At 42.5% G+C, this 20,432-nt stretch overlaps 1 protein-coding gene across 5 annotated transcripts in view; it reads right to left on the reverse strand.

Moving 5' to 3' along the window:
- Window positions 1-20,432, reverse strand: part of dync1i1a (dynein cytoplasmic 1 intermediate chain 1a) — a 326,943-nt gene that overhangs the window by 157,475 nt on the left and 149,036 nt on the right. For all 5 annotated transcript variants that reach the window (XM_078538780.1, XM_078538775.1, XM_078538777.1 and 2 more), the window contains 2 exons: window positions 19,670-19,769; window positions 2,162-2,287 (listed from right to left, as the gene is read on the reverse strand). In XM_078538780.1, coding sequence (XP_078394906.1) covers window positions 2,162-2,287; window positions 19,670-19,769 — 226 coding nt within the window. The remainder of the gene's footprint in view (window positions 1-2,161; window positions 2,288-19,669; window positions 19,770-20,432) is intronic.

Consider the following 20,432-nt stretch of genomic DNA (forward strand, 5'->3'; position numbering starts at 1 on the left):
TTCTAAACACAATCCAACTCCAACAGCTTCACATTTGATTAACCCTGGACACACACAGGTGCAGCTTACCCTTACCTACACAGAATATATACATAAAACAGAAGTATAAAAATATACACACATCGTCACACAATGCAAAGCTGAAATTCACTATAAATTTGCTATCAATAATGTTTCACGCTACTTTGTCGTCTTTATTTTTACAGTTAACGTGTTATCCTACATCAATGCCATTGGTCACCTTTAGATTCGGCTATTCAAGCACACTCCTGGCTGGTCTCCCACATTTAACCCGTGTTTTCACTCACAACAAGTTCCGTTCCCCTATCACCCCTCTGTTTGCTGACCTACATTGATACCTGGTCAAGCAACATATTGATTTTAAAATTCTCACCCTTTTCTTCAAAGTTTTCCATGGCCTCGCCCTTCCCTATCTCTATAATCTCCTCCAGCCTCACAAGCCTCAAAAATATCTGTGCTCTTCTAAATCTGGCTTCTTGTGCATTCTCAATCAAAACTGCCCCACCATTGGTGGCCTTGCCTTCAGTGACTAGGTCCCAAGCTCTGGAATTATCTCCCCCTTTTCCCCTTCTACTTCGTTTGCCTCCTTTAAGACACTTCTTAAAACCTACCTTCTGACCAAGCTTTTGGTCATCTGACCTAATGTCTTCTTAAGTGGCTCAGTGTCACACTTTGTTTTCTAATGTTCCTGTGAAGCCCTTTGGGACGTTTCATTATGTTAAAGGCGCCATATAAATATACATTGTTGCTATTGTTAAAAGCCTAATTTTTCTTTATTTGTAGTGTTTCTTTAACACTTCACATGACGATCTGAAGAGAAACAATTTAGTGTTTGACTCTGTCCAATTGCAATGTGGTTTCTAAATAACTTTACCCACGACACCAATTTGCATATTTGTGAAAACGTTTTTTTAAGCTGCTAATTGACCCAGTATTTCAGGAGTGGATTGAGAGTTTTAAAAAGTTCATTTGAAAAGGACATTCATATCATCTTGACTTTCATATCCAAGGCTACCCTTAGAAAGGGAAATGAGGGAAGTTAACAAAGAATCAGTTATCTTTTCTAGCGGATAAACGATAGATTTATATAGAAGCATCTGTAGGAGGAACATTCACATCAACCAAAATGACTGCCTTAAAACACACATCCGTGCAAAATTAAAAAAAGGTGCACTAAAGCAAGGCCTGTTGCTTCTCCACATGGTGGGCAAAAACATTTGGATGATTGGTTGAGGAAGTGGTGTACCACACTTCTTTAAGCCAAGATACATTTTTCTCACATTGTGGCACTCTAAAGAACAGTCAACAATATAGAAATGGCCAGTATTTTCCCAGATTCTAGTAAATGATACTTTTTCTTTTCAAATCGTTACGACACTATAATATAAGTCCTTTTAATTCTATTGTTTTAACATCAATTTAAAAAGCACTGTTTGGGCAGAATTTTGCCGTCGGCGAGCAGGGGGCGGGGTCGACATCATTCCGCCCCATTAAAATTTTCAGGAAGGCGGGGGCGCAGCAAAATCAGCTGCGGGCCCATCAACCTGTCAATGGCCAATTGAAGCCATTGACAGGATCATTTAAACAATTAAAGGACCTGCCTGTCCAACCATAATGTTGGTGGGCAGGCCAGGAGCCCCAGCGGCAAATAGAAAAAAACATGAAACCTCATTCACCGGCGGGATGAGGTTTCATGCAGGGTTTTAAAAAGTTTAATAAAGTTATAGTGTAAATTATGAACATGTCCCACCTCATGTGACATTGGCACATGAAGGAGACATGTTAGGGATTTTTTTTTTCTCTATTTTTAATCTTTTACAAAGTGGAAGCGATCTCCCTGAGGCTGCACTTAGCCTCAGGGAGATATGCGCTCTTTCGTGCGCATGTGCGATGGAGCACACTCTCGCTTTTGGGGAATCCCCCCACCCACACAGGAAGCTCATAGCACTTAATTGGCCCACCCACGTAAAATGACGGTGCGTCCCACTTCTCCGGCGGGGATCGACTCCCCGCCCGCCGGAGATTGGGTCGGACCTGCCTGCCCGGCAGTCAGAAAATTCTACCCTTTAACTCAAAACATTTTTGGTGTTAAAATACATTTACATGATTGTAAACAAAGTGAGGGACTAAGAGACCTTACCTGACAATGGAATATATATTCTGGCGTGATTTTCTTAAATTTCATATTCCAAACCAAAGCTACCCCATCTGGCTCATGTGGGGCATCTTCATTGTTATTATAGGAAGCAACCATCAATTCAGGATACTGAAATAAATAAAGAGTTATGGCTCATTAACACAACACCGGGTTAGGCTCAATTCATTCACAGCGTCTGCGAATATTTCTGCAGGTTTACAAAGAACTCAAGTAGAATGGAACTCATTTGATAACGAAATAAGTTTAAAAAAGTTCTGCCCCAACTTAGTTTCCATGTTAACAGAACCTGATAAAAATGCATTCCAATAAAATTACTATCCATTTAGAAAGGTCAAACTCTGAATCTTTTATTGCTTTGCCCATAAAGTGCAATGGAAAGAGCCTCACAATTCAATGAAAACCAGTATATCCAGGCACAAAGCACTACATCTGCACACTGACCTTCTCATAATTATAATTTTTCAAAAGTATATTAAAAGAAAATTCATCCAAGTTCAGCTGTAAGTCTCTGGATCACACATTGTTAGGATAGGGAAGATTGTACATTCAGATTCAGACTGGGCAGATAGGACAAGAAAACAGGCACTGCAGCAACTTTTTTTGATCGGTTTTTAATCATTTTGTAGCAATATTGAGAATGCAGCACAAATCAAGTTTCTGCAATAGGGCAGATTTTTACAGTCTCCGCCACCCGCTCACCCCCCCCCCGCCCCCGCAGTGGTTCTGCAGACAGCGTGGCCCATAATATTCCCCGGGTAGCCTTTCAGCTGCCCTCCTTCCCGCTCCTGACCTGTCCACAACTTTATGGGAGGCGGGTGAAGCCTAGGACAGACCGCCTCCCCTCAACCCCCTTCCTGTCCAGCCTCAATATGAAGTTCAGTGGCCAGGGAAGAAGTCCAGCAGGCCACCCTGCTTGGGCCTCAGATGCGGGGGGGGCGGTGGTTGGTGGGGTGGGGGGGTGGCACCTCCCCTTTTCACATTGGGCACCATCCACACCCCACACAAGGTCTGCACTCTTGGGTACACCACCTCATCATCCCCCTTCCCCCAGCCTCTCCACTCTCCATTATCCCCACTCCACTCTCCATTATCCCCACTCAACTCTCTTCCATGAGCACCTCAACCACCGCCCCAACGCTTACCTGGTCCTGGACTCCAGGGCTTAGAATCTCGGACTGCTTGCAGTCCGAGTTCTGGCCACTGGCATTGCTGGGACTACAGAGTTGCCAGCCAAGCAGATTGGTCTCTGAGGCGGGACCTCATTCTAGCCAATTAAAACTCCATTGAGCATTATATGGCTGCAGGGCTGCTGTGATCACCCCTGCTGACTCTTTGGATGGTGGGGCTGGAAACACTGTCATACAAAAATTCTTAGATACTGTTATCTGTTATCGGGAGCTCAGAAGGTTTCCTGACCAATCATGTAACTGGGACTGTTGACAGGGCTTTAAACTAACAGGGGAGAGGGAAGGGTTTGAGTGAAGGGAGATTTAGAAATCAAACAAAGGCTGGGCAATGGAACAATGTAGCGATGTGAGTAAAGACAACCAGAGTGGCCAAGAAAGGAGAGTTTAACATAAATTGTGCATCAATGAATAAGGCTGTTGCAGGCAACAGAAGTAAAAAAAAATTGAAATAAAAGGTTCTTTATCTGAATGTATGAAGCATCTGCAATAAGATAGATGGCACAAAGAGGTAAATGGTTTGGATATAATTGTCATTGCAGAAACACGATTGGAAGGGATCAAGGTTGAAAAATAAATATTCCAGGGTACAACATATTTCAGAAAGACAGACCTTCCGGGAGCGGAGAGAGTGGATCTGCGAGGGACACCTGTATTCGGGCAGCGGGCTGAGCTTGAAAAGAAAATCCAGGAGTGACATCACAGGAAAACTGCACGTTCATTCGTTGTTGAGGAGCTGCTGTTAGGGAGTGTGTTTAAATAGCTTAAAACTAGAAAAACGTATCCTTTATAAAGAAGTAGCTACTTGGATTTCAGTAAAGAACACTTGCAATAGGGAAGTAAAGTTAAATCAAGTCAAAGTGAAATAAAGTAATACAGTAAACCAAATTAAGATAAAGTTAGTGTAAGTGTAGTAAAGTTAAGTTACTAGCAATTTATTCTACTCATTCTACTTACTCTAAGTGTAATAAATAGTCATGGGATGGCACGTCAGCTCAGCCAAGTGGAGCGTACATCCTGTGGTGTGTGCGAAGTCGTGGATGCACCATGTGTCTCTGACAAATACACCTGTAGGAAGTGTCACCAGCTGCACAAGCTTGAACTCTGGGTTTCGGAACTTGAGTGGCAGCTGGAGTCACTGTTGTGCATCCGCAAGGCAGAGGACTACGTGGGTAGCACATTTAGGGTGGTGGTCACACTGCAGGTCAGAAACGTATAGCCAGAGAGGGAATGGGTGACCACCAGGCAGTCTAAGAGAACCAGGCAGGTAGTGTAGGAGCCCCCTGAGTCTATCTTGCTTGCTAATCGGTTTTCCATTTTGGATGCTGATTAGGCCAATAGGTCCTCAGGGGAGTGCAGCCAGAGCCAAGCCAGTGGCACCATGGGCGGCTCAGCTGTACAGGGGAGGGGGGAGGAAGAATGGAAGGGCACTAGCGATAGGGGATTCCATAGTCAAGGGATCAGACAGGCATTTCTGCAGCAGTAAACATGACTCCAGAATGGTGTGTTGCCTCCCTGGGGCGGGGAGGTAGCAGCCAGAAGTCGTGATCCACATTGGTACCAACAACATAGGTAGGAAGAAGGATGAGGTCCTGAAAGCAAATTTCAAGGAGTTAGGAAGGAAATTAAAAAGCAGGACCTCAAGGGCAGTAATCTCAGGATTACTCCCAGTGCCATGTGCTAGTAAGCAAAGGAATAGGAGGATAGATTGATTAAATAAGTGGCTTGAGAACTGGTGGAGGGAGGGCATCGGACTTCTGAGGCATTGACCGGTTCTGGGGCAGGTGGGACCTGTACAAGTTGGACGGGTTACATCTTAACAGGACTGGGGCTGATATACTCGCAGGGAGGTTGCTAGTGTTGTTGGGGTGGGTTTAAACCAGCTTATCGGGAGGCAGGGGTGGGGGGGGGGGGGGGGGGGGGGGGGGGGTACCTGAGGGGTGGTCCAAATTGGAAGAAAGTAAAGTTGGTAACAGGAAATGGTAGTGAGACCAGAAGTCAGGAGAGACTAAGCAGAGCATTGAGTATGCTTCAAATGCAGAATGATGTCAAAAAGACAAAGTTAAGGACACTCTACCTGAATGCGCACAGCATTTGCAATAAGGTAGGTGATCTAAAAGGCACAAAAAGAGGTAAATGGGTATGATATAATTGCCATTACAGAGACATGGCTGCATGGTGACCAAGACTGGGAACTGAATATTCAAGGATATCTGATGTTTAGGTAGGACAGACAAGAAGGGAAAGGAGGTGGAGTTGCACTGATAATAAGGGATGGGATCAGTGCATTAGCAAAGGAGGATCTCAGATCGGAAGAACAATGCGTGGAATCTGTTTGGGTGGAGCTAAAAAACAGCAAAGGGCAACAGATATTGGTTGGAGTTGTTTATAGGCCAAATAGTAATGGTAATGCGGGGCATGGTATTAATCAGATGAGAGAAGCATGTAGCATGGGTAATACAGTAACCATGGGTGACTTCAATCTGCACATTGACTTGGTAAACCAACTGAGCTCTAATGCTGTGGAAGACAAGTTTCTGCCGTGTGTTGGGGACGGTTTTCTAGAGCAGTATGTTGAGGAGCCAACTAGAGGACAGGCTATTTTAGATCTAGTATTACGTAATGAAAAATGGCTAATTAATAATCTTGTTGTAAAAGAACCTTTAAGGATGAGTGACCACAATATGATAGAATTTTACTTTAAGTTTGAAAGTGAGGTAGTTCACTCTGAAACAAGGGTGTTTAAGTTTACTAAAGGAAATTATGAAGGCACGAGGGACAAATTGGCTGAGGTGTATTGGGAAAATACATTAAAACGTGTGACTGTACATAGGAAATGGATAGTCTTCAAAGAGCTATTATATAGCTTACAGCACCTGTACATTCCTTCAAGGTGCAAAAACCCAAAAACAAAGTCACTAAACCATGGCTGACAGAGGAAGTTAAGGACTGTGTAAGATTAAAAGAAAAGGCTTATAAAGTTGTCAGAAGCAGTAGTAAACCAGAGGATTGGGAGGTGTTTAGAATACAGCAAAGGAAAACCAAGGAACTGATAAAGAAAGGGAGAATAGAATATGAATGCATTCTAGCAAAAAATATAAAAGCAGACTGTAAAAGCTTCTATGGGTATGTAAAAAGGAAGCGTTTGGTTAAGGCAAATATGGGTCCATTACAGGCAGTCAGGAGAATTCATAATGAGGAATAGAAAAATGGCAGCGAGGCTAAATTATTACTTTGCGTCTGTTTTCACTGAGGAATATACAGGAAATCTCTCAGGTTTAGAGATCTAAGGAACTAGGGAGAATGAGGAGTTGAAGGAACGTGGTACAAGTAAGAAGGTTGTATTGGAGAAATTTATGGGACTGAAAGTTGTTAAGTCCCCAGGGCCTGATATTCTGCATCTCAGAATCTCAGAGCATTGAAAGAAGTTGCTATAGAGATAGCGGATGCATTGGTGACCATTGTTCAAAATTCTATAGATTCTGGAATGGTTCCTGAAGATTGGAAGGTAGCAAATGTCACCCCACTATTTCAGAAGGGAGGGAGAGAGAAAACAGGGAACTACAGACCTGTTAGCCTTACATTAGTAGTAGGGGAAATGCTAGAATCTATTATGAACGCTGTGGTTAATGGATAATCATGATCTGATTGGGCACAGTCAGCATGGATTTGCGAATGGGAAATCACGTTTGACAAACTTGGAGTTTTTTGAGGATGTTACTAACAAAATTGATGAAGGAGAGTTGATGGATGTAGTATACTTGGATTTTCAGAAGGCTTTTGATAAAGTCCCCCATTGGAGTTGAATAGCAAAATAAAAAGCATATGGAGGCAATATACTGGCATTGCCAGGAAGATATAATAATTTTCATAATGTGATTGGAATTTATTGTAAAGTAGAGTAATAGCAAGGTCTGTGTTTGGGACTTAATTGAATTAAAGGCAGCTGGTCTGAAGGCTTTGATGTAACAGAATTTGATGTGGTCTACATGGACTTTAGCAAGGCTTTTGATAAGGTCCCTCAAGGCAGACTGGTCAAGAAAGTAAGAGCCCATGGGATCCAAGGCAAAGTGGAATGTTGGATCCAAAATTCGCTGAGACGCAGGAAGCAGAGGGTGATGGTACAGGGATTTCTGTGACTGGAAGTCTGTTTCCAGTGGGGTTCCGCAGGGCTCAGTGCTGGGGCCCTTGCTGTTTGTGGTGTATATAAATGATTTGGACTTAAATGTAGGGGGTATGATCAAGGAGTTCACGGATGAAACAAAAATTGGTAGCGTGGTAAATAGTGAGGAGGATAGCCGTAAACTGCAGGAGGATATCAATGGACTGGTCAGGCAGGCAGAGCAGTGGCAAATGGAATTCAACTGGGAGAAGTGTGAGGTAATGCACTTGGGGAGGGCTAACAAGGAAGGGATTACATTGTGAATGGTAGGACCCTAGAAAGTACTGAATTTCAGAGGAACTATGGTGTGCATATCCACAGATCCCTGAAGGTAGCAGGGCCGGTAGATAAGTGGTTAAGAAGGCAGATGGGATACTTGTATTCTATGCCTCGGCTAATAAGTACAAGAGCAGGGAGGTTATGTTTCACCTATATAAAACACTGGTTAGGCCATAACTGGAGTACTGCGTGCAGTTTTGGTCACCAATAGGGAGGATGTGATTGCACTGGAGAGGGTGCAGAGGAGATTTACCAGGATGCTGCCTGGGCTGGGGCTCTGAGCTATGAGGAAAGATTGGATAGGCTGGGATTGTTTTCCTTGGAGCAGCAACGGTTGAGAGGGGACCTGATAGAGGTGTATAAGATTATGAGGGGCATAGATAGGGTGGATAGGAAGGCACATTTTCCATTAGTAGAGGGGTCAATAACCAGGGGGCATAGATTCAAGATAAGAGGTAGAAGGCTAAGAGGGGAGTTGAGGAGAAATTTTTCACCTAGAGGGCGGTGGGTGTCTGGAGCTCACTGCCTGAAAGGGTGGTTGAGTCAGAAACCCTCGTAACATTTAAGAAGTATTTAGGTATTCACTTCCATTGCCATAGCCTCCAGGGCCACAGGCCAAACGCTGGAAAATGGGATTGGTGTAGTCAGATCTTTGTTGACATACATGGACACGATGGGCCGAATGGCCTCCTTCTGTGCTGATGAGTCTATGAGAAGTTAAGCTAGGTTTGAAATGTTAAGTAGGTAAACATAGGTGTAAAGTGAACATTTGCATTTTTAAATAAACCAGACTAGCTTGAATTCAAAAGAGGGGTGAAATGTTTCACCTAACCAGGAGAAGTTAAGAAGCAGTGCGTTTGTTTTCCCAAAGATTACTGGTAAAATTGGTATTATAAAAGATTTTTATTATTCGAGAGGCAAAGTCCAAAGACATAGTGAAACAATGGGAATTTGCATTCAAAGCAGAAAAATATATAAAGGAGAGAAGGCGGTGTGCAAGGGATGGCATTCTAAGATCTAACAAATGTGACAAGCTTCCAGCATCTAAACCTCAAGCTGCTGTCTACAAAGAACCAAAGCTGAGAAAAACTCACTTTGAATTCGACTGTTCAGGGTATTTTGTGTTACTTTGCCTGGGTCTTTTAAAATCTGTGTGTCTTACTGTTGCCTTAATGGGGGTGTAACCAGGGGTTAGATTAATTAGGGGATTTAGAAGTTATCATAGTAGTGATTTGTAGATCTATGTGTATGCTTAAAATCATTTCTTCTATTAATAAAAGTTTAATTTAGTTTTGTATGAAACTTTTAAGACCTGGTAATCTTATCACTACTGAATTCAAGGCACACATCTTGAAATATATACAAATTGCAAAACTGTTGTGGCAGTTGTTTCAAGTTTCCCTTTGGGATTTGAGCCATAACAGCACGGATTAAGGATTGGCTAACAGGCAGAAAACAAACACTAGGAATAAACGGGTCATTCTTGCATTGGCAGACTGTGCTTAGTGCGGAAGCACCAGGATCAGTTCTTGGGCTGCAGCTGTTCACAATATATATCAATGATTTGGATGCGAGAGCCAAATGTATTATTTCCAAGTTCACAGATGATACAAAGCTAGGCAGGAATGTGTGCTGTGAGGAAAATATAAAGCAGCTACAGGAGGATTTGGATGGACTTAGTGAGTGGGCAAGAACATGGCAGATGGAACATAATGTCAAAAAAGGTGAGGTTATCCACTTTGGTAGAAGGAACAGATGTGCAGAGTATTTCCTAAATGGTAAGAGATTAGAAAGTGCAGATGTACAAAGGGACCTGGGTGTCCTTGTCCATAAGTCACTGAAAGCTAACATGCTGGCAACAGGCAATTAGGAAGGCTAGTGGAATGTTAGCTTTTATCACAAGAGGATTTGCATACAGGAGTAGTGAGGTGTTGCTTCAATTGTGTAGAAGCTTGGTTAGACCGTACCTAGAGCACTGTGTGCAGTTTTGGTCCCCTTACCGCAAAGGATATTATTGCCATAGAGAGAGTGCAACAAAGGTTCACCAGACTTGTTCTGGGGATGGCGGTACTGTCTTATGAAGAGAGATTGGGAAATCTGGGCCTGTATTCTCTAGAGTTTCGAAGAATGAGAGGTGATCTAATTGAAATCTACAAAATACTTAAAGGAACAGGCAGGGTAAATGCAGGGAAGATGCATCCCCTGGTTGGGGAGTGCGGAACCAGGGGACAGAATTTCAAAATAAGGAAGAAGCCACTTAGGACCAAGATGAGGAGAAATTTCTTTACTCAGAGGGTTGTGAATCTTTGGAATTCTCTACCCAAGAGGGCCATGGGAACTCAGTCACCGAGTATGTTTAAAGTAGAGATTGATAAATTTCTGATTAACAATAACGTAAAAGGGTTATGGGGATAGTATGGGTAACAGGCACTGAAGTGTTCAATCAGTCATGATCGTATTGAATGGTGGAGCAGACTTGATGGGCTGAATGGCCTTCTCCTGTTCCTCTGTTCCTATTGGCAAAGGAGGAGGGATAACCCTGATAAGTAAAAGATAATGTAAGGATATTAGTGAGAAAGGATCTGGTCTCAGAAGATCATGAAATAGAATCAGTATGGGGGAAATTAGGAATCACAAGAGTCAGAAAACACTGGTGGACGTAGTTTATAGGCCTCCTGACAGTAGTTATTTAATTGGACAAAACGTTAAACAAATACATATTCAAGCTTGTAGCTAAGGCAATGTAATAATTGCAGAGGGCTTTAATCTTCATTGAAACAGGCAAATTGGCAAGAGTCTAGGTGGTGAGTTTATAGAATGTTTCCTGGTACAATACGTTGTGGAACCAAATAGGGATAAAGCAATCTTAGATCTATTATTAAGTAATGAGGCAGCGTTAATTAGTAATGTCATAGTAAAACATCCAATGGAAAATAATGATCATAATAGCATTGAATTCCATGTTAAGTTTGAAAGTAACATACTCAAATCACAAACAAGAATCTTAAACTTAAATAAAGCCAGTTACATAGGTATGCAGGGAGAACTCATTAAGGTTGATTGAGTAAGTAAACCAAAAGATATGGCAGTAAAAGAACTTTTATAAATATATTAAAAAATAAGAAAGTAGCTAAAGTAAATATTAGTCCCTTAGAAGCAGAGACAGGAGAAATCATCATGGAGAATGAAGAAATGGCAGAGGCATTTAACAAATATTTTATATTTCTACTTCACAGTCGAAGACGCAACTTCTTTTGAGTACAATCACAGTTCTTGGTTTTCCGGGAGTGGGACACGAACCCACAACCCTCTGATTCAAAGGCGAGGGTGCTATGCTTACCAGAAACAGAGGTTAACCGAAGGTTAACGAGAGGGAAGAAATTAAGGTAATTAATATCAGCAGAGTATGTCTCCTGTTGATGAGATGCATCAAGTGTGTTAAGAGTTGTGGGTGGTGCATAGTGGTTAGTCCACTTGTCACCACTTCCTTTCAACTCTGACTGGCTAGTAGTACAACTATTGTGAGAAAGAGAACCATGTGCGTAAGCTTGTCTCTGCCAGTACATAGGGAGCTTGCTGAAGGAGAGGCTATGTAGGCCTCCCCATGGCAACATATGTAAACTTGGTACCTCATGGTCTCAGGCTAAACTACAGAGGGCTCAGAGGACACCTTGATAGGCCAATGAAGATGTGTGACATGAAGGCCGCCCGATGTGTGGTTACACCCTAGTGCCCATGAACCAGACCCCAAGCTATGGGCAAATAGCACCACTGTCTTGTGGGTTTCCCGGGAGAGAAGGAGGCTAAAAGAGTAAATCCCAACAGAAAGTCTGGAGTGGAGTCCCATTGGTGGTAATCGGTCATCCATCAGGCAGGTTTCCAGCAACTCCTACAGCAAAGCTGGTACCAAAATTACTGGTTGTATCCTTTCCTTTGGACAATATTGGCAATGCCAAGAGTGGGGTCCTGATGCTTGGGCAACTCAGGGTCTCCATAGTATTTGCCCAGGCCGTTGCCTTGGAGAGGGCACTGCAGCTTCATGGTTCACATTGGTATAAGTGAAGAAACGGTTACTGGTTATAAGCTCTCGCTCAATTAGGGTAGCGCAAGAGTGCCATGGGTGTCATGAAGAGATTAATGTCTATAATGTTATTGGAAATTATTTTTAAATTGGAATTGTAGTAGGGTCTGTGTTTGTGTGTGTCTTAATTGGATTAAACCAGCGAGTCTGGGTGCTTTGATGTATAGTAGTTTGAGATGTTAATTAGATAAACGTAAGGAGTAAAAAGTAAAATGTAATTTGCATTTGTTGAGTAAACCATTCAAAATCTTGCACCTAGCTGGGAGACACCAAACAATGTGTTTATATTACTAATAAAATTAGTGGAATGAAAGGATTATTGTTAGGAGAGGTAAAATTAAAAAACCTAGTAATACAATGAAAAATTTACATTCAAAGGGGAAGCTAGGTATAAACCGAGATGAGATTGTGTGTGAAAGTCAGAGGCATTTAAGATCTAACCAACTTGTAAACCTACAATTGTGTCTGCAAATTGAAAGGAACTACATTTTGAATTCGTAAGGTCAAATGTGCTTTGCCTGTTGTCTGTTTAAAGTCTATGGGTTATTGTTGCCTTGGTGAAGATTTACCTGGGAGTGATTAATTTGGGGATTTGTTTAATAGTTATTATGGTAATAATTTATAAACGTGTATGTGATTAATGAGTTGTTAAAATAATAAATGTTTAGTTCAGTTTTATACTAAAAAAAACTTTTGAAGGTTGGTGGTTTTATTCCTGAATTCCGAGCTGCATTTCAAACACATCAGTTGAAATATAGGTTATGACAGTTGTTCAAGTTTCCCTCTGGGATTTAAACAACTCAGCCTTTACCAACCGCTGTGTCACAACAACAGGTTATTTCCGACAGTGGAAGACATCCTAACATCTCATTGGATAATTATCCCCCCACCTCAAGCTGAGCGGCCCCCATTCAGTTAGGTGCTAGCCTGCCACAGCCTGCTTACTTCAGTGGGTGCTTGGAACATAAAGGGTCATCTCTCAACAAGTGGGTTTATAATCTATGGACCATAGAACCATAGAAAAGTTACAGCACAGAAGGAGGCCATTCAGCCCATCTTGTCCATGCCAGCCCGAGGACACCCAAAGACACCAGTCCTTCGCATCACAAGCTAGAATGTAAAGGCCATGCATCCTCTCCTTATTGACGACCTTCTGCAGGTTGATGATGCACACAAGAGAGCTGTGACCGACAAAGAACTTACAAGACTCAATGTGGACATTGCTGCGCTGTAAGAGCAAGGCTTGCTGAAATTGGATCCCTTAAAGAGAAACACTACACATTGTTCTGGCAGGGGAAAGCCCAACAGGCACCACGTGAGCATGGAGTAGGTTTCATAGTAGAAAACACACTACTCGCAATGATCGAAGCATCCCAAATAATGGCTGAGAGAAACATCTTAGTCTTTGCTCGTCAACAAGGGTGGGCCCAGTTAACTTAATGTGTATTAACATCCTGACATGCACCTCCTCCCCAGATGTCAAGGATCAATTATTTGAGACACTTGATGCTGCCATCAGCAGAATTCCCAGTGCCAGGGGTACTGAACCTCCTAGGGGACTTCAATGCAAGGGTGGGTATTGACTACACAGCTTGGCCAACGTGCATAGGGCACCAGGGAGTCAGCGCACTGAAAGAAAATGAACAGAAGTTGCTGGAGCTATGCCGTTACCGTGGACTCCAAGACAAAAAAACTACTTCCAAACCAAGCCATGCCATAAGGTGTTCTGGAGACATCAGAGATCATGCCAGTGCCACCAATAGATCTCATCATCACCAGACATACTGCCCCCAACAGTGCCCTCATCACTCGCAGCTGTTGCAATGCTGTGACACTGACCACTCCTGAATCAGCCTCTACAGCTGCAACAGACAAAAATATTGAAAATGTGCATTATGCAGAATGTACAATAGGTTTATTTCTCATTCCAGGTCTTTTTAAGTTTGGAAAAAAAAGCATTAACATGCACCAATTTTGAATATTTAGTCATAGCGCTTAATAACCATTAATTTAGGACAGAAAGTTAACAAAACTTAAATATCAAGATTGGCTTGATGAAATATGGTTCATTATCATTGACTACACCTGAACGGTTAAGCACCCTTTACACCTTGAATCCACTGAACAGTGTTTAATCTTCTCAGGACCAGCAATATTACCCATACCTCAAATGGAAATGTAAATAGTTTGAGATTGCTTAAAGCATTTTTCTTAAAATATGTAACCGACTTCCATTGCTAAATTTCTGAATTCTTTCTAGGTGGTAAATTGGTTAAAAAAAAAGTTCTCAAATTTGAAACCCATAGCCCTACCAATAGCTACCACCCACCAAAAATTTCCAATTGTTTTCTCATCAAAGATTAGATGAGAACATGCGTGTGCTTCACATCTGTGACATTACAACAAGTGCTGCATACTGTACATATTGTGTTGGTTCAATTGTTCTGGAATGCATGCATCTATGATTTTTAGCTAAAGTAATGAAGGATATGCAATTTCAGTTTGGGTTTTTATGGGGATCTGAATCTGTAGCTCCAAATGCGAGGATGTTGGCTCAAATCTTCTGATCAATGTCAGAGCTGCTACGTCCAATGCTTTTTTTTATTATTCATTCATGGGATGTGGGCTTCCCTAGCTGGGCCAGCATTATTGCCCATCCCTAGTTGCCCTTGAGAAGATGGTGGTGCGCTGCCTTCTTGAACCTCTGCTGTCCATGTGGTGTCAGTACACCCACAGTGCTGTTAGGGAGGGAGCTCCAGGATTTTGACCCAGCGACAGTGAAGAAATGGCGATACATTTCCAAGTCAGGATGGTGAGTGACTTGGAGGGGAAATTCCAGGTGATGGTATTCCCATCTATCTGCTGCCCTTGTCCTTCTAGGTGGTAGTGGTTGTAGGTTTGGAAGGTGTTGTCAAAGGAGCCTAGGTGAATTCCTGCAGTGCATCTTGTAGATGGTACACACTGCTGCTCATCAGACAGAAAGCAGCACACTCACCTGGTTACATATAAAAAGGCCAAACTTGTACAAAAGCATTCCCTCACCGTAGGAATTCACATAGGGACCTGCGATGATGATCTGCGCAGAGTACACACCCCCTTTTTATGGCATTAGCTGCTGAATTCTGGAAAGTATTTAACGGACCAGTCTTTCAGTGAATGAGTGGATGGGTGGATGAGTGGCCGGGTGGTCGTGGTGGGGGGTTTAAGTCTTGTCAGGAGGGTAATTGGGTTGGGGGTAGTTGGTCTGGTCAAGGGAGGGGTTGTCGGGGGTAGTCGGATTTAGTCGGGGAGGTAGTCAGGTCACTTTGCTCTACAGCAGGGAAAAGGGAAGAAGGGTTCGTCAGGTATGGTCGGGGGAGAGGTTAGTCGAGTCAGGGGTAGTTGGGTTGAGTCAGAGAGGGTGGCTCTGGGGGTTGTAGTCTGGTGATCGGTGGGGGGAGGGCAGTGGTGTTGCCAGTGGTTGGGTGGGGGTGGTTTGTGTGGGGGTGTAGCTGGGTCAAATCAGGGCAGGGGGTTGGTCGAGTCTCAGGGAGTTGTGGTGTTACTCACGTCTTAGACCAGGTTTTGAACAGTCTACCATTTCCTGGGTAACAATCCAGGTAAGTTCCAGGGATCTCTCCCAAGTCTCTGACTCTAGCTCAGAATTGGAGACATTTGGGGAGTGTCCCAGGGAGCAGGGGAATTGCCCATTCGAAGTTTAAACTTCCTGGGCAATTCTCACGTAGGTCCGCACATCAGGACATCCACAGGGTCCCAATGGACACCTTCGTCCAGTCTCCGACAATCCAGAGACCGCACAATTTCAGCCAGTATTCTTTATACTGCAGTTTCATATTCCCAGTTGAAAAGCAAGGAAAACAGTGCATTGAGAGTCCCATGAAGTCTGAGGTTAATCCTTGCTTATTTTCTTGAGTTAGGACGATGTTAAAAATGAAAAACTTTAAATAAAGACTTATGTTCTCTAATTTTACCTGGAAGCTTTAGGGTTGATTTTTATCCCCTCATTAATTTTCTCACTTTCTTTTGAAAATTGAAGATCCTCAAGCACTGGTGTGTCTTCTCTGCTATACAGCAAAGTCATGCAACAAACAGCAAACCACAATCATAAGGGTCACTCCTTATGAATTCTATAGTAAGAAACTACCAGTCCTGTCCAGTCAACAGAACTGTTGCTTCAGTTCACTAATAGTCTTTGTGATGGATACAGTGAAAGATATCCAGGACCTGGGGGAAATCCTGCAAACTGGACAAATCTCAAAGTCCTATCCTGCTGCTTCCGATGCCCACAGATAACGTGATGAAGGGTTTGCTCTGACAAACAAGGCATTTGTCAGTTATTCAATGCAAACATGAACTGTGAAGTGACTGGTGTTTCCTGCAGCATGTCCTATGGAGCTGGGAGGCAAAGAATACGTAGATTGCAGCGATTTTGACAGCAACAGGCGATGTTGTGCTTGCTTTAGGAACTCGTAGGTCTTGCTACAGGACGTGGCACATTTCTTACAGTCTCCTTATGCACTGCTCCACAGAGAACTTTGTGCATTGTTCCTTAAGAACATACACTTTAAGGCTCTCTGGTTCAACCACTTTCAATTGAGCTGTCTTTGGAAGCTTCTGAAGATTAGGTGGCAAAACAAAACACCAGATACTGAGGTGCTCACCTGAACTGGCATGCCAAGCAATTACTCTATAATGAGACAGTCACAACTGAGTTGGGCTGGTCAAGTAGCCAGAATGCCGGACACTCGCTTACCGAAGTGAATCTTCTATAGAGAGCTCAAGTCTGGAGTGTGCTCCCATGGCGGTCAAAGGAAGTGCTACAAGGACACTCTGAAAGCTTCACTTAGGAGTTTTGATATCAACTTCAATTCCTAGGAGAAGTTCATCCAGGATAACAGCACCTGGCGCCAAATAAAAAACTATGGCTGTTTTGCCTCCTTCGAAAGCAAGTGCATGAGAGGTGGAGGAAAAAAAAGCAAGGAGCAGAAATCTCAAGCCAGAAACTCGTCCAAAACTCAGTCAGTTGCAGTGCCCTGTCCTATCTGCAGCAGAAACTTCTGGGCGCAGATTGGCCTTATTTCACTGTTATATGCTAATTGGAACCCCACCAAATACCCCAGATGATGAACATCGTCATCTTGGCTTTGAAGGGCAAACAAGAGAACTGAAGAGGGGCTTGAAAGTCCTGGAGATGGTACAGAAGAGATGGACTTCAATGGGTCCATAGAACCATAGAAAGGTTATGGTGCAGAAAGAGGCCATTCAGCCCATCGTGTCTGCGCCAACCAGAAAGAGAAAAAAGAAACTAGCTGCTCATTTTAATCCCACTTTCCAGCACCTGGTTCATAGCCTTGCAGGTTACAGCACTTCAGATGTAGATCCAGGTACCTTTTTAGAAGAGTTGAGCATTTCAGCCTCAACCACCAACTTAGACAATGAATTCCAGACGCTCACCACTCTCTGGGTGAAAAAGCTTTCCCTCATGTCCCCTTTTATCCTTCTACCCATCACCTTAAATCTATGCCCCCTGGTAATTGGCCCCTCAGCTAGGGGAAACAAGTCTTTCCTGTCTACTAGGCTCCTCATAATTTTGCACACCTCAATTACGTCACCCCTTAGCCTCCTCTGTTCTAAGGAAAATAACCCTAGCCTATCCAAACTCTTCTCATAGCTGTAATTTTCAAGCCCTGGCAACATTCTTGTAAACCTCCTCTGTGCACTCTCCAGAGTAATTATGTCTTTCCTGTGGTGACTGGAACTATACACAAAATTCCAGGTGTGGTCTAACCAGCTTTTTATACAGTTCCATCATTACATCCCTGCTTTTGTATTCAATATCTTGCCCAATAAAGGAAAGCATTCCATATGCTTTCTTGACCACCTTGTCTACCTGTCCTGCCACCTTCAAGAACCTGTGGGCATGCACTCCAAGGTCTCTCACTTCCTCAACCCCTCTCAATAACTTCCCGTTTATTGAGTATTCCCTTGCTTTGTTTGCCCTCCCCAAATGCATTACCTCATACTTTTGCGGATTGAATTCCATTTACCACTTATCCGCCCACTCAACCAAACCATTGATATAATTTTGGTGTCGACAGCTATCCTCTTCACTATTGATACAAGCCAATTTTTGTGTCATCTGCAAATTTCCAAATCATGCCTCCCATTTAAGTCTAATTCATTAACATCTACAACAGGGATAAGGGTTACAATAATAGACCGGAGAAGCTGGTATTATTCTGTTAAGAGCAGGAAAGGATAAGGGGAGATTTGATAGAGGTGTTTAAAATCACGAAGGACTAGACAGAGTAAATATAGAAACTATTTTCAATGGCTATATGGTTGATAACCAGAGCCCACAAATTTAAGGTGATTGGCAAAAGAATCAGGGGCAGCATCAGGAGTAGCTTTTTTTATGCAATATGTGGTTAAGGATTTGGAACGCACTACCTGATAGGGCAGTGGATACAGATTCAATAGTCAACTTCAAAAAGGAATTGAATGAATACTTGGAGATAAAGTTCCACCGATATGGCAAAAGAATATGGAAATGATACTAACTGGATTGCTCTTTCAGAGCTGGCATAGACCTGACGGGCGGAATGGCCTCTATCTGTACTATACTCTTCTATGATATAAGAAATAAGAGTAGGTCATCCGGCTCTTTGAGCATGCTCCATCATTCAATAAGATCATGGATGATCTTTGATCTCAGTTGAACCTTCTCACACTATACCCATTTTCTCTTGATTCCCTTAGTATCCAAAAATCTATATCTCTGATTTGAACATACTCAATGAATGAGTTCTATGGGATAGAGAATTGCAAAGATTCACAACTCTTTCAGTGAAAAAAATTCTCAACTCAATCCTAAATGGTCAATCCCTCATTCTGAGACTGTGACCCAAGGCAGGATCTACCCTGTCAAGCTCCTTAAGAATTGTATATGCTGCAATATCACCTATACTTCTTCTACTTGAGGATATTTAGTTCATCTAGCCAATCTGTATCATAGGACAAATCCCTTTATCATAGCAATCAATCTGGTCAACCTTTGCTGCACGGCCTATAAAGGTAAGCATATTCTTCCTTAGATAAGGAGACCAAAACTGTTTTGGGCCTAGACGATCTGGGAGATGAAGAATTGCTGCAAACTCTCCTATTAGCTCTGCATCCAGCTGCAACTGACTGTGCTGCTTCCTCCTGATCTGCCTCCTCTTTATCTCAAGCCAGAGTGGAAGTTTCAACAGGACACCACGGTGAAAAATAAACACATTGCCAGGAAACTTTTAAAGAATTGACAATGTTGTACAGACATTATAAACTTTCCAGTAATTTACCCAAGAGGTGATGAAGATCCCTTTAAATGTTGCTGGAAATGACAGTTACCCAAATACTGCTGGCTTTGTTTTGTGGGCACATTGAGGAATTGCTGACAGCATTGCAAGCGGAGACCAAAATGGGGTCTGGATCACGAAAGAAGCATAGCATCTTCATTTATATTCCTATTAATCGATTCCATGGAACATAAGTAGACAAATGGGCCTCAGGTTTCCAATGTCTGTTTCATCACTCTTTTTGAAAATGGGCACCACATTAGCCTGTTTCCAATTTACTGGTACGCCCAGAATCCTCATAATAGTTGCCACCGTCCTTGCAGGAAGAGCCCTAACAATGTTTAAACTTGTCACAGTACTGTAAAAAGTAACAATAAATCTTTATGAGCATATTTAAAATTTACCATTCCTTGTACAGATAACTATTTTTACAAAATTCATATTTACCTGAAGTGACCAATCCAAACAGGTTACAACTCTGTGTTTTGACCAGTGTTCATCATAAAACTGGCGGTTGAAAGCAAGGTTTAGCCCAGCTTGGAAGTCTCTGCACAAAACGAAAAATAAAACAAAATAAAATATTAACCAACAATAACCAAATATCTTGTTACCTTCAGTGTCAAGATGGTATGGAATTTCACCAGTTTTTTCCCCTCGCAGTCCACACGCAGCCCTTGCTCTTTGCTCAATCCTCACAATTGAGCCTTGAACATGAGTGTGCCAACAGCTTATTTATAAGTGGAAATTGATGCCAGATCTCATCTTACCCTCAATCTGGAGACCTAACAGATAGCCCAAGAGAACAAGTGCCCCACTGATGGCCCCTCCCTATACCAAGGCGCTGAGGCTAATGTAATGCTCCCAATATTCATCCAGCCAAGCACATCTAGGCTCAACACTATATAAAGGCATTGCATTTGCCCAGAGAGCCATTAAGACCTATCTTCCTATGTATTTCTATACTATACATACACGTAGTTGTTGTACTTAGGAGGATGATTTTAATTATTGCAAGTGGAATGAGATTTTAATGGGTTACATCTACTTCCACATATAAAAGTAAACAAAATGCAGGGCTTCAAGCTTGTTGCTACAAGGAATTCACTTAATTACACAAAGTATCCTTCTATGCTACCTGCAAAACTACATCCAAATTGTACTGATGCTAAAATGAAACAGTCATCATTTTCACACCAAAAATTAAAATAAA

This window comes from Cetorhinus maximus, chromosome 3 (genome assembly GCF_964194155.1).
Source record: "Cetorhinus maximus chromosome 3, sCetMax3.hap1.1, whole genome shotgun sequence".
Lineage (NCBI taxonomy): Eukaryota > Metazoa > Chordata > Chondrichthyes > Lamniformes > Cetorhinidae > Cetorhinus > Cetorhinus maximus.